Source organism: Sitophilus oryzae, unplaced genomic scaffold (genome assembly GCF_002938485.1).
Source record: "Sitophilus oryzae breed Bouriz unplaced genomic scaffold, Soryzae_2.0 scaffold_1693_pilon_pilon, whole genome shotgun sequence".
Taxonomy (NCBI): Eukaryota; Metazoa; Arthropoda; class Insecta; order Coleoptera; family Curculionidae; genus Sitophilus; species Sitophilus oryzae.
In genome coordinates this window covers 2,418,539-2,432,791 of record NW_022146383.1, presented here as the reverse complement: position 1 = coordinate 2,432,791, position 14,253 = coordinate 2,418,539, and the positions used below count along the sequence as shown (strand labels likewise).

General features: G+C 32.0%; 1 protein-coding gene across 3 annotated transcripts in view; it reads right to left on the bottom strand.

Moving 5' to 3' along the window:
* Nucleotides 1-14,253, bottom strand: part of LOC115881037 (coiled-coil domain-containing protein 96-like) — a 52,621-nt gene that overhangs the window by 4,970 nt on the left and 33,398 nt on the right. For all 3 annotated transcript variants that reach the window (XM_030898395.1, XM_030898396.1, XM_030898398.1), the window contains 4 exons: nt 13,582-13,754; nt 9,591-9,851; nt 5,899-6,153; nt 2,585-2,680 (listed from right to left, as the gene is read on the bottom strand). In XM_030898395.1, coding sequence (XP_030754255.1) covers nt 2,585-2,680; nt 5,899-6,153; nt 9,591-9,851; nt 13,582-13,754 — 785 coding nt within the window. The remainder of the gene's footprint in view (nt 1-2,584; nt 2,681-5,898; nt 6,154-9,590; nt 9,852-13,581; nt 13,755-14,253) is intronic.

Sequence of the window (14,253 nt, the reverse complement as noted above, 5' to 3'; positions counted from 1 at the left end):
ACGAATGGTTGTCGTTCTGGCACAAATTAACTACAACAGATGCGAAAGAAAGCGACTGCATCGGAAACCGCTCGGCAAACCCGACACGCCTATTGAGTGGTGTAAATACACCAGTCGTTTAGTCCGGAAACCTATGCTGTGTCGTATTCGCTTGCTGGAATGACATAGTGCGTGGTTATATGTTTCTTTTTAAAAACGCGTGTTGGATTTTTGTTGAACTTTTGAAATGTTATTTTTAAGTTTTGGTAATTTGTATATCTTATTTAAAATGGGATGCAAATGTGTTTATTTATAAGGAAAAAAATATATATTATTTATAGTATAAAAAATTAATTTATTTAACAAAATTTAATTAAAAATGTGACAGAATAGTTACCTTTCTATTGGTTCTATCGGACTTTTTTCGACTATATAAATCTTTATTTCTAAACTTTAATACATCAAATATTTTCAATCTAATAAATAATTTAATGATGTAAATAAGAAAATTTCTCACATGGGTGGTCAAATTTTATAGTTTTCATTATATCAAACAGCCTCTGAGAAATGTTTTCAACTCAAAATGCCTTTAATTATGTTTGACTATTTGTCTAAAATTTGCAAAAGAATCCGAATCTCTGGATAACTCGAAATTATTTACCCATTTAAAAGCCTTTAATCATGAAAGTGGAAAAATTTGTTCATTTTATATACAGGCTGGAAAAATTATTTATATTAAATTTTGATGAGTTTTGAACTGAAGAAAACATTCAGAGGCTGTTTGATATAATGAAAACTATAGAATTTGACCACCCATGTGAGAAATTTCCTCTTATTTACATCATTAAATTATTTATTAGATTGAAAATATTTTATGCATTAAAGTTTACAAAAAAAAAAAGATTTATATAGTCGAAAAAAGTCCGATAGAACCAATAGAAATGTAACTATTTTGTCACATCTTTAATTAAATTTTGTTAAATAAATTAATTTTTTATACTATAAATATCTTTTTTTTTTCCTAATCTCCTACGAGCTGATATAATATGACGAGCAATCTATTAAATTACTGTGAGATTATACAGAAAAGTCCACAGACTTCGAGACATAGGAAAATCAAGTCCATTTAGCGTGTATCCAAATTTTGACAAGTTTTCAAAAATGACAGTTTTGTTTAGACTGACGTTTAATTTCACCTGACTTCTCGGTGAATGATTTCTTTTTATGGGGGTACATAAAATCTAAAATTTACGGCCATGAAGAAATTCAAAACTTGGAGCAGTTAAGGCAGAAAATATTTAATGCCTTTGACACTGTCACCCCTGATATGTTATCCAATGTGAGGAGGGAATTTTATGATCGTTTGGTTTAATGCAGGAGGGAGGCACTTTTGAACAATTTTTGTAATTTTTTAAATTTCATTATCCTGTTTTTTACCGTTTACCCATTACCTACCTTGACGAACATGGAAAAACGAAGGTCCTTTTCAGGACCACAAATATTTTGATTGAGAAAATTGGTAACTTTTTGGATTAAAAAAACAAAAGTTGTTAATATAATACCAATTTAAAAGTGTTTTTTAGTAATACACACTATTTAAAATTTATTATTATTATAATGTATATTATTAATACTATTGTTCATTCGAAATGGCATTAAGGCCCAATTGCAACAATGATTTAAATTGTTCTTAAAGATAAGTAGAGCTTAGAATGAGCTGTATTTATATTTACTTTAATATTCACCTTAAATGAGGGAATTTGACTGATACAATTTTTGAATTTGAATTGTTTTCAATGATACTAACAATTTTAGTTCAATTTTTAATAAAATTTATTTAATATTAATAGAAATCCAAGAGATTTGAAACCTCTTTTAGCGATTTATATCATTCTCAAATGAATTACAGGTGCCCTTATTTTCTATGAAAATCACACAGCTCTTTTCATAGTCGCTGCATTGCTATAGCTATAAAAAACTAAGTTTTAATGTGTGAAAATTGCGACACACGCTAAATGGACTTGATTTTTCGTATGTCTCGAAGTCTGTGGACCTTTTTGTATGCCTCGATAACATATTGGTGCAGATTATTTTCACCCAAACAAATAATAACCCAAACTATACATTGATGCGGATTGTCTATGAACTCTTTCTGAAGGTCACAGAAACCTGAACGCGTAATTAGGTGTTCTTTCGCATCTGTTATAGGTAATTTGTGGTTCTGGTGTTTTCCCATTTTACCCACAAAATCTGCATTCGTCGTTGTTTCTCAGCTTCAGCCTACTGAGGTGTTCGTTGAGGAGACAGTGTCCTGTTAGAAACCCCGTGACAATCCGAAGATTGTTTTTATTTAAATCAAGGAAAACCTTTGATTTTTCTCGGTCGTAAGTTCTGAGGAACTTCTAATTTCATTTCCTTTAAAACGGACGATTTTTTCTAAGACTGTTATCACCACTTTTCCTCTCGCGTGACGCGTCGCGGCCTTGAATTTTTATTCCCAGCGCTCGTAAAAAAGTTTCACTTCAAAAATAAACAAAAATGTTTAGAAATATGTTTTCAATGAGAAGTAGTGGCTTTTATTCTGTATGAAATATACAATAATTACCCCTTGATAATCAGCCTCTATCATATCATTCTCATATATCAGATCTTCCAGATCGTTATCAAATTCCGCTATTTTCTCTCTTAAATGCGCCAAGACCTAAAAAAGTGTTCGTTTTTATACAGGGTATCCCAGAAATAAGCGCAAGTATTTTAGAGGATGGTAGATCTCCATAAAAGAAACATATTTTCTCTTTATCGTTTTTCAAATAAGTCCAAAATAACAGAGTTATTTTACTTTGAAAATTTCCAAAAAAATGATTTTTTGCTAAAATTTTGAGAACCACTGGATCTTTCCTGGATTTTATTTCTTGTAAATTTAATCTAATACCTATGTTGTCACATTATCTAGAAATTATGTTTTTTTAACTAAATACTAAAAAAAATTCTAAATTTTTTTTCCAAAAATTTCGAATTTTCAATTTTATTTTTTCGCGAAAAAAACCTCATAGGCGTGCTTGTGGGGTTGAACTATACTACCAGTTAAAATACTTGCACTTATTTCCGGGACACCCTGTATATACCGAGTGTTCCGAACTGTATTCCGGAAACTTTGCCAGCATATTCTGCAGATAAAAATAAGTAAAAAAGTTCGTATAAATGTATGTCCTAAAATGCTTAATTTCGGAGATACAGGGTGTAGAAGTTTCATTTTTATTTCGATTTGTTCCAAATAATTTCTGAAGTGACGTCAATATTTGAATGAAAATTGGTATCTGGTAGTTTTTCGACATAAGAAATTTGATTTTGATGTCAATATGACTCCTACTTGTAGAGGGCGCCACCTACATATTTTTTAACTGGTTTGAAGAGTAATAACTTTTCGTTTGTACCTGTATAAAATTTCTGAGTAAAAAAATATACATTTACGACATTTCTTACGTAAAAAAGGTCTCTTGGTAAAAATCGCTACGAGCAACCGTTCTCAAGATATTTAGAATGAGAATAGTCAATACATGTCATTATTGACAAAAAATAGACATGTTGAGTACTGTTTGACCAGCGGATCTGAAGCTACGGAAGGAATGCGAGAAAAAAAAATCGATATTGCCACGTTTATCTATAAAATTGCAAAATTGCCAGACATGAACTATAAATTTAATATATTTTTATTATATATAATGTGTTTAGCATATATTCTGACATATATTATTAAGGAATTTTAACGTAGTTCATATTGTTCGATATGTTTTATTTAATAACTTATTTCTTTCATTCTGTATAATCTGCTTATTATGAAAGTTGAAGATTTTTCAACGATATCATTGGCAAACCGGCATCGCCGCGCATGGCCGCCTATTCATCGAACATGATTGGCCAGAGTACGTACAGGATTTGTTACCACGCGGTTGCCATGGCTTTTACGCCTTTCCTATTCGCTTGCTTTATCCCCAACTTCACGGTCTCTTCTGAAAAGAGTAGGAATATTGAATACTATTGAAATATCCAGTGGCGGTGTCATTTTTTTGATCATTATTACTTTATTTCATTATTTTATACCGGTTATCCTAAACTTTATTCCTATATTTTTAGTATATTTGATAGTTAAGTTGTGTTTTATTGTTTTGTTATCTTGTTATAATGTTTTTCGTTCGTAGTTTTTAATTATTAATATCAAGTTTGATCGTATATTTGTGTTTTAAAACGAATAAATTTGTTAAGGGTAAGACGCTACATAGTCAGACAAGAGAAATAATAGCTAATTTATATAGGTAAGTTAATAATAACGTGGATGAAATCTCATTTGGTGTATTTCCTTGTGTTCATAATAGGGTTTGCGATGAAGAAGCTACAGAGAGTTCGCTTGAGTTGCCGCTTAAACGTAAACTTGAGCGGATATTTCTTTATACCGGAGTTAGCGTATCGGCTATAAAAAAATTCACACAGAAGATAAAAAAAAGGCTAAAACTAACCCCGATAAAATGATATCCAGCTCTGGAAAGAAACGACCAAGTGAGACTGCTGTCGAAAAGCTCGACGACTTTTTCGAAGTGGTCAGGAATTTGATAAATAAATTTTATCTCGAATTCAAACTCGTCCCCACAATTAGAAAGCTTTTGCAAAAATTGCAGGAAGAATCGAATTTTCCTTTTGCAGGGAAATGCTTAGGGGGTTATTAAAATCAAATGAATTTTTTTGGCGTAAATATCAAAATAACAGATAATTATTAATGGAGCGGCCCATTATATTGCAGAGAGAGATTGCATTGCAAAAATATATACGCGAAATTCGAAAATATAGCCAAGTATTATCTATTTGGATGAAACATATGGGTAGACAATGACCTAACCTTTAAAAACTGCTGGCGGAGCGATACCATATCTGGTGTAATAGGCAATATTGGATCTACTAGTGAGTAAAATTATGTTTTGTTTGCGCTTCCAAAGTTAACTATTTTCAAGATTTTTTTGCTGGAAATAGTTATATCTAGAATTATGTATTATAGAAAAAAATATAGTTAGTACAGATATATAAATAAATATACCTCAAGACTCAGTCTTGATCATCTGCTGATGGCACACATGGTTAGCGAAACGTGCGTCCAGTGTAAAATTAAAAGTGTTTTGGTGGATTGTACTGATTTAGTGTTTTATTTTGCTGTGTAACACCAAAGGGTCCAACCCTCAGCTGTAATTATTTCTTCTATTATATTAACAACACAATAATAAAATGATTCAAAATACTTAAGGGAGCTTTAATAAAAGCTTTTAGTGTTTATCTGCTAACTCAACAGTAACGATTCAAACAGCATAAAGTTTTTTGAAAAAAATTATTAATCTGAGTATTATATTTATGATACACATTATTTTCATATAACACCGTACGCCCATGCCTATTTTATGAATGAAATTGGGCGTGTTTTGTTTACAACTGCATTCCCCTGCCGATACCCCGTAGCTACAGATCCGTTAGTCACACTATAGATAGTTATTTGACTGAAATGATAAATTTGGATTTTTTTTTTCATTAATCATAAATTTTTCTTCGAAAAAATGATGATAAAACAGTTTCTGTTGAACTTTTGGCACAAAAACATTTCAAATTTATGATCTCTTCAAACCAGTTAAAAATATGTAAGTGGCGCCCTCTACTAGTAGGAGTCATATTGACTTCAGAAATTATTTGGAAAAAATCAAAATAAAAATGAAACTTCTACACCCTGTACCTCCGAAACTAAGCATTTTAGGACATACATTTGTACGATTTTTTTTTACTTATTTTTGCAGATGCAGATGCAGAATATGCTGCCGAAGTTTCCAGAATACAGTTCGGACCATCTTGTATACAATCTCCAATAAATTTATGAATGGTGTCTACCTGAGTGATATTGACAGTCTTTACTCTCAGCCTGGTCAATTCTTCGTCCTTTTCTTCAATCTTATCCGCGTAGCTCCTGTTATCGACCTTCATCTGATCGTAATCGCCCAAAAACAGGCCGGGAGCGACCTCTTCCAGAGCCTTTATTTCGTCCATCTTTTCCTGGATCATCACCTTAAGTTTGATGTAGGTCAGTCGCATCGAGCTCACCTGCTGCATGTTTTTGTTTTGTCTGGATACCAAGCGTTCCACGTGCTGGGAACGTTTAAATGATTTGAATTGTTTAAATGACAAAATCAAGACAGGGTTGCCACAGAGGTTGCCATTTTAGCAGAGTTCGGCATTGCACTCTGAGAAATCTAGATAAACAAAGAACAATAAATATAAAGTATTCCAGGGGAAAAGAGAGGAAAAACCTGTATCGTCTCTGATATCTGTCAGGGTATTGTTGAAAGTGTCATCTTTTTGTTCGAAGTTTTCAGGTCGATCAAAAAGATGACATTTACAACAATACACTGCCGTAACTTTGACAAATATCAGAGAGAGTACAGGTTTTTCCTCTCTTTTCATATGGTATGCTTTATATCGGTTGTTCTTTGTTTATCTAGATTTCTCAGAGCATAATGCCGGATACGACTTTTGATCCAAAAGTCCCCCGTCGCCATGCAAAGCCCTAATGTCCCGATTTTTATTTGTTGAATAGCTACATTTTTATTAACCAATAAAATTTTAAAATTTATTATTAAAAATACATGTTTATTAATTTCTGCAATTTAAAAACAGTTCTTTTCCACGAATTAAACCTTAATTAATTAAATCTTTGAAATTTTAGAATTAAAAGAAGTAGATATTGATAAATATTCTGTTTAATGAATATTCGATAATAAAAACTTGCGTAAAGGAAATTTGCCAAAAAGGATATAAAAATTATAGATAAAAAAATAAAGTATTTTTAAAACCTTTGAATAAGAAGACTAAGGAAGGAGCATATCAAAAATCTTAGGTACACCGCGATGGGTCTCAAATATGGCCGACTTAAATTCCGGTTTATCAGTGTCGTTCTAATTTTATTTAAAAAATGTAAAACTATGATGTAGGGTAGACGTGGGGTAGACTCAATAATTTGTTGTTTTATTTTACGTTGTGAATAAATGTTGGTAGTTATTAAAATTGTTATAAAAATATATAATTCTAATAAAAATAGATAAGTTATAATAAGTATTTATTAACACAAACATCCGATACGCTACTGAAGCAGGTAAGTCAAATTAACGTATCTAAATTCTTTGACATCTAATGTTTGACAAGTAGTAAATAAAAAGCTAAAATGCAAGAAAAATATATAATTTAGTTAATTTAAGTGAATTTCATAAATGATCGGTTTACTACACGTATGTATATTATATAGTAACTTACTAGCGAAAAGTTGTTCCATTATTTCACTCAATTTTTGCCGAGATCTACCGCACGCTACACAACCAACTATTTTAGAGTCTTTTTCGATAAATCGCGATAGTGTCACTGTTAATTTAAGTTCTGTCACAATTTCCATCTAGATTTACTACCTTTATACAACTATCAGTAGTAGAATAAATAATAAATAACATAAAATAAGCTCCGTAAAGACTGACAAATCCACAAAATTTTAAATCAAATTCAAATGTGTCAAATGAATCGTCAAACAGAACTGTCAAGGATCCCCACCCTAGAGTGCTTTTATGGTGCTTTTTTCCGCCCACCATGCATGAATACATGGATAGCATTATGCTCCCTCCTTAGTCTTCTTATTCAAAGTTTAAAACTAGAGTAAATTATATGCCTTCATTATTTAAGGTTGTTATTTAATATATTTTCACGTATGGATGTTGAAGTAGATAGATGAATGATAGAAACATATGTTCAGTTAAGCTCAATACAACGGAACTTCAAATCTCAATTAATTTTAATATATCGCATATAAGAATTTTTGGGTTTTATTAAAAATGACAAGGCTCTTTTTATTAAAAATGACAAGACAAATTTTTTGACAACGCATTACAAAATGTTATTTAATTTTAATATCATGACTGGATTATTTTGGTCAGATATACGTAATAATAATTAATGGACTGGATCAGTGGATCTTTTCTAGGCTAACGATATTTCAAGTCACTTTAACCTACCCCAACTTCTTTTATTAATAAATCTAACCCGACCGCTATAAAAAATGATTTCCTAAATTATCCAATGACCATAATGCATGACAGCCTTTGAAGAAATCTGATGTGTTAAAAATGCAATATATTATGCAATCAAGTTGCTAAAACAGGAAAATTATGTCCTATGTTTAAACTTCCCGCTTAGTTATTCGTTCACATTCGAGTCTTGTCGGAATCGGAAGTCGGGCGTTTTCGATCGTAGTGCGCATGTGCGCACTCAGTGTATTTCCATCTTTTATTAATCAACGTAAAAAATAAAAACAACAATACATTGCGAGTGTGCACCTACTCCGATCCATTTTTCGATTGTGTTGTGTTGTGTTATGTGAGTGGGTGTCATGGTGGCCGTAGGTTTATGGCCGTAGGTTGTTCGACTTCCAGCTTGTTTTCTTTTGTCGTTGCCTTTGTTGCTCGTTGTTTCAAGGTAAGTTAAAGTTTAATAATATAATGTGGCGCAAAGATACTTCTAGCAAATATTACAAAAGGGCAAATGTTCAAATTAAGCGGTTTGAAAGAGCTCTTCAAGAGGCTCCATACCCTAATCAAAATAGACAGCCTGCTTCATTTAATCAGGCATCTTTCCTTCAATCTTGTAATGATCAACATAGCACATCAGATGTTTCAGTTCTTGTTTTACAGTCTGAAGATTCTCTGCCACATCTTATCAATAGCGAAACTGAAACAGATAACCCTCGAGATAACTTATGTTGTGTATCTCAAAGTGGGGAATCATCAGATGAATTATATGGCACTGCCACATCTAATATGACTATTTCACCTAGCACAGTCACAACCTGTAATGATTGAGAATCGACCAATTTTTTCAAAACAGAGGCAAGAATTAGATATTTGATTACTTAGTTTTCTTTTTGTATTTTTAGTTAGAAGCAGTTGGAGAATAAAAAAAAATGAAATATCTATCAACATCCAATAAAAGACAGAGTGCGCTAAGGGTGTAGTTGCCGGACCGAAACCAGACTCACGGGTGTATCAAGACATAAGGGATGACCCTGTACCTGAGTTATACATAGTACGTACATTGTATGTCCATAGTACGTACATTGTACGTACTTTCGATCATTTTACATCCAGTTTTGGTCCGGAACAAAACATAAAATGTACGTACCTGGAATGTACGTACATGCGACGTACATAGTACGTACTTTACCACATCCCAGGGACGTACCGGGGTCGTACAAAGCGTTAGAAAATGTACGTCCCTAGTACGTACATAGTACATACCTGTACGTACTTGTACGTACCAGGGACCTGACGTTTGTCCCAACATTACGTACCAGGTACGTACCGTGGCTGTATGGGTACAGGGGAATCGCAAAAGGCCCAAGGCCTCCGACTGAGGGATCAAACAGGATCCCAAACCACAGCAACCTAACCTACCCTACATTACACGATTTTTTTTATATCAGTGATTAAATCACTGTTTCTGATATATCACTCATCACTATTGACAAGTCTCAAATATCTTCTGCTTACTTTGTCGGGTATAGTATGGCCAGTTTTCGTATTGATCAATCCATAGCCGACTTCCGCCTCCCTCTGTTGCATTTTCTTGAACGTTTCGTTGAGCTCGGCGGTTTTGACGTTCCTGTCCTTCCTTATTTGGCGAATCTCGTCGTAAACCCTTGCTTTTTCTTCGCCAATCAAGCTAAGCAGTTCTCCGTAGGCCTCCAACTTTTTGAAGTACTTTTTTACAGTGTCGTAGGATACATCGGTTTCTCTTACCACATAGTCCATCTAAAAAAAATCAAATAATGTATTGTTGCGGAAGTATTGTTGTGTGGACTCGGCCTAACCTAACTAATATATCCCGCCCCCATATGATGAGGAGTACATACATAGACTTAAAATAAAATATAGACTACACTATTTACATCTCAACGCGGTCAAACAATCTTTTTTGTACACATGTTTACTTCTGGATACGGTCGACCGAGCCTTTCTCATCCAGCCTATGTTGTCACGTCTTTAATATTATCAATATTTTTTTTCTTGTTATACACATATATTGAGATATTAATACTATATTTTAATAAAGTAGGTTTTAATATTGCATAGATGTATTAAATAGTCCTTATACTACTAAATTATAAGTCGGATACTGTTTAAAAAGGATAAGTTCTTTACAATATGACAACACCGATTAGAGGCGAGGGAGCCTATTCATTCATTTATTACCTTGTAGTACGCGTCGCACGTGTGCGGTAAAGCTTTGTTGCCGCTATCTCCCCGGCTGTATTAACGCATTTTCTTAGCTTGTAGTGCTTAAGTGTTTATTTTATTGACTTTTTCTGTTCAAGAACTATAAAATATGGTTCGCCAGTGCCAAATTTGCAAGAAATTTGACTTAAATAATCCATTTAAGTCTTGAAACGACTTTCGACCGGTAGGCAACTCTCAATTTACTCATTAGGAGCCAGTGGCGTTGTTGTAGAAAGGCGCTTATTTAGATAATATCTTAGTAAAATGTAAAATCTGAATTTTTTCTCTTACATTACATTATTTACTTGTAACAAAATCATAATTATAACCCTGTTAATAATTAATAATGTTTTTATTAAAAATATATTACGGTTTATTCTAAAATTATCTTCTAAAATAACATACAAGAATTTTAAAATGATATTACATTATGAAACAATATTTTTTAATATACCGGGTCGTCTCAAAAGTGGCTCACCAACTTTTTTATTTTTTCAGATAAAAAAAAACAGATTTGTATCTTATTAGGTATATGACATAAATTAGGATTTATTGACGTATTCAATTGTTTTTAGTCTCTTCCTGTTTCACCGAAATGATTACATCTTTTGATTTTTAAAGGCACCCTCGGTATATTGCTACTTTATTCGATAAAAAACGACACTCTGAATAGAATGACATATCATATGTCAACTTTTGACATTGTTGCTTAAAAACAAATCGCATTTTAAATTTCAATCCATGGTGCCATGGTGTTGTTAAAAACACTAAGTTTTAATCAAGGAGCCTTGGAAAAATAGTTTTGATCGTCGTAATAGGTTTCGTATCTTGTCTAGGCCGGTTAAAAGATGTACAAATCGTATTTTTAATCATACATATGTCAATTTTTTCAAATGGAACAAGGGTGAGTCATTAGCATATTTGGAAAAAGCATTTTTTATGAATATATTGATACCACACACTTGGTATTTCGAGTAAAATTGTCGTTATGAACCGCTTGTTACAATTACAATTAAACCATATGCAAAAATGTCAAAAGTTGACATATGATATGATATTCTATTCAGAGTGTCATTTTCTATCGAATAAAGTAGAAATACCTATATCGAGGGTGCCGTTTAAAAATTAAAAGTTATAGTCATTTCCGGTGAAAGAGGAAGTGACCAAAAACAATTGAATGCGTCAATCAATCATAATTAATGTCATATACTAACATACTAAATCTTGTTTTTTTTTTATTTGAAAATATAAAAAATTATGGGGATGAGCCACTTTTGGGACGCACCCGGTATAAAAGAACAGTACCTAGTTAAATAAATGTAGTCAACTAACAATAAATGTAATCACCTAACCAGAAAAAATTACAACAATCATATATTTTTTTTCTCCCTGTCGCCGATTCTATTATATCTGTGGAATAGATCCAGTTTTTGATTAATATTAGGGTTGTGAATGTTTGACTAAAATCAATAATTTATTATTAATTTCAAAAATTACGTAATTTCGATTATATAATTTCTTCTATAACGTGTATTTTATTATTTTTATCCTTTTTGGATTCTAAGACGTTTTTTTCTAAACTTTTATTTAAAAAAACCTGTCCTAAATCTTAATAAAATATAAAAAAAGTTTAAATACGATATATTTTTAATTTAATTATAGCTTCATTAAAATAAAAAAAAATTACCCGGCTATGATACGGAGAGTTCAGGTGTACTTGAGAAAAGAAAGACAGTGTTGTGTTTTTCGGCAGAGTCGTCAGGGAACGACCGACCTATCTATCGCTCGTGTCGCACTCGTTATAACCTAAAACAATAACACGACAATAACAAGACATTGTCTGACCGCATGTTCCAGCTATTTATGAATGAGATGCTCAGTCTATATTTTATTTTAAGTCTATGACTACATACGAGACCATTCTAAACCTTCTCTATGCACCTAATGATCTAACGGACTATTCGAGAACTGTTTAGTTGTGGGTATATAAGCCGACGCCTGGGGCCTGAGGAGGACAGATACAAAAAGACGCGTAAAGTTGCCGCGCTAAATTCAAAATAAATTCCTTCTAGATAAATAGTTATAAATAGTTTGTAAATAGTTCTTTAAGTCTTTTATCGTTATTGTTTTGTTACTTAGTGAAAAATAAATTGTGTTTAAATAAATTAGACTTTCTATCTACAAGGAACCGACGAAAAACGTAACAGTATCTACAAGACACAATATTTTTCACTTTCTCTCCACTCTCCACGAGTGATTTAAGCCCTTATAGGATACAAACCTCGGAATTCATTTACTGTGAACGAATTTTTATAAAACTTTTTGCATTGTTAATAAGATATATTACAAAGTTTACCCATTTAAATTCGTTGCTTTCACTATAATATTTAATTAAACACACATATACAAATGCATACATACAAAATGGCTCCTTGTTCCGAAAAAGCCCTGTATCAGGATTTCTATTTGAGATTTTCACTCCAAACCTTTTAAAAAATATGTCTTTAATGGTAGCTCATATTTCAAAAATCTTTTTACAGATATACCTACAGTGTGAGTCAAATATAGTTTTACAAGTAAATTTTAGTTTTTCAAATGAAATGCCTTATATTTGTTTAGTTCAGTGAATTTGCTATAAAATTCCGGTTCCAAAAATACCTTAATACCATAGAGTATACTGAGTGGTTTTTGAATTATGACCACATCCATGAGGACGTCAATCTAGACGTTCAGGAATCTTCGTATGAGAACTTCTAATCGAGACGATCGACTTACTGTAAGTTTATCGCTAAAAAACCGCCGTTTGCCAGCTTTTCAAATTTATAACGAATTGCACCTAAGGAACGTACATATTAACTAACGGACTATAAGAAGAAAACTAAATGAAGCAAATCTTATGTCAAGAAAGCCTGCTTCGGGACCAGAACTTACTAGATCTGTTGACTAGGACAAAAAAGCAAAGGCATGGTCTTAATGTAAAAATTAAGAAAAAAATTTGTGTCTTCTTCAAAAGCGAATAACTCCAACACAAATAAAGCTAATGAGATGAACCGAAAAGCCAAACTATCGAGAAAGGATCTATCTAGATGATAAAATGGTTCCTAAATTTCTTGCTGTTTTAACATATTACACAGGGTGTTTCAAACATTCACCAACATATCAACATTTTGTTTTCCCTTGTATACTGTGATTACAAGTAAACCTACCTTATAAATGACAGTCACATTGTCGCTTGTAAATGTTTACAAGTAAGAAAGGATCTTACCTTCTTTCGTTTGTAATGCATGGCCAGTTTTTTGTGAAACAAATTATTTTTCATTCTCTGCATGGGCAGCTCTTCGACAAATTTCTCGTACTTCTCATAAAATGGCGCCCTGTCCATTTGAGGTTCCTCCTCCTCCTCAAAAACTGATACTTCCTCTTCCTCTGGAGCTTCCTCTACACAAACAAACCAAAAAAGTTGTATTGATATTCCAATATATACAGTATGTTTTTCAAAAGTGACTAATCTCTTTAACTTTTTCATTATTTCTGATAAAAAACGATATTTAGTATGTGACATAAATCAGGAATTGATTGACGTATTCAGTTAGTTTCGGTCACTTCCTGTTCTACCGGAAATAACTACAACTTTTGAATTTTGAATAGCTCTTTTGGTATTTTTTACTTTATTTGATAGAAAATGATATTCTGAATAAAGTGATAAATTGAGTAGTAAAGTGATAAAGTGATATATATATATATATATATATATATATATACAGGGTATATATATATATATATATATATATATATATATATATATATATATATATATATATATATATATATATATATATATATATATATATATATATATACAAGTGGCCCAGGGTGGCCCGAAACCGTTCCGCATGGTATAACGGCCAGGGTAATTTTTTTTCAGAAAATTCAAAAA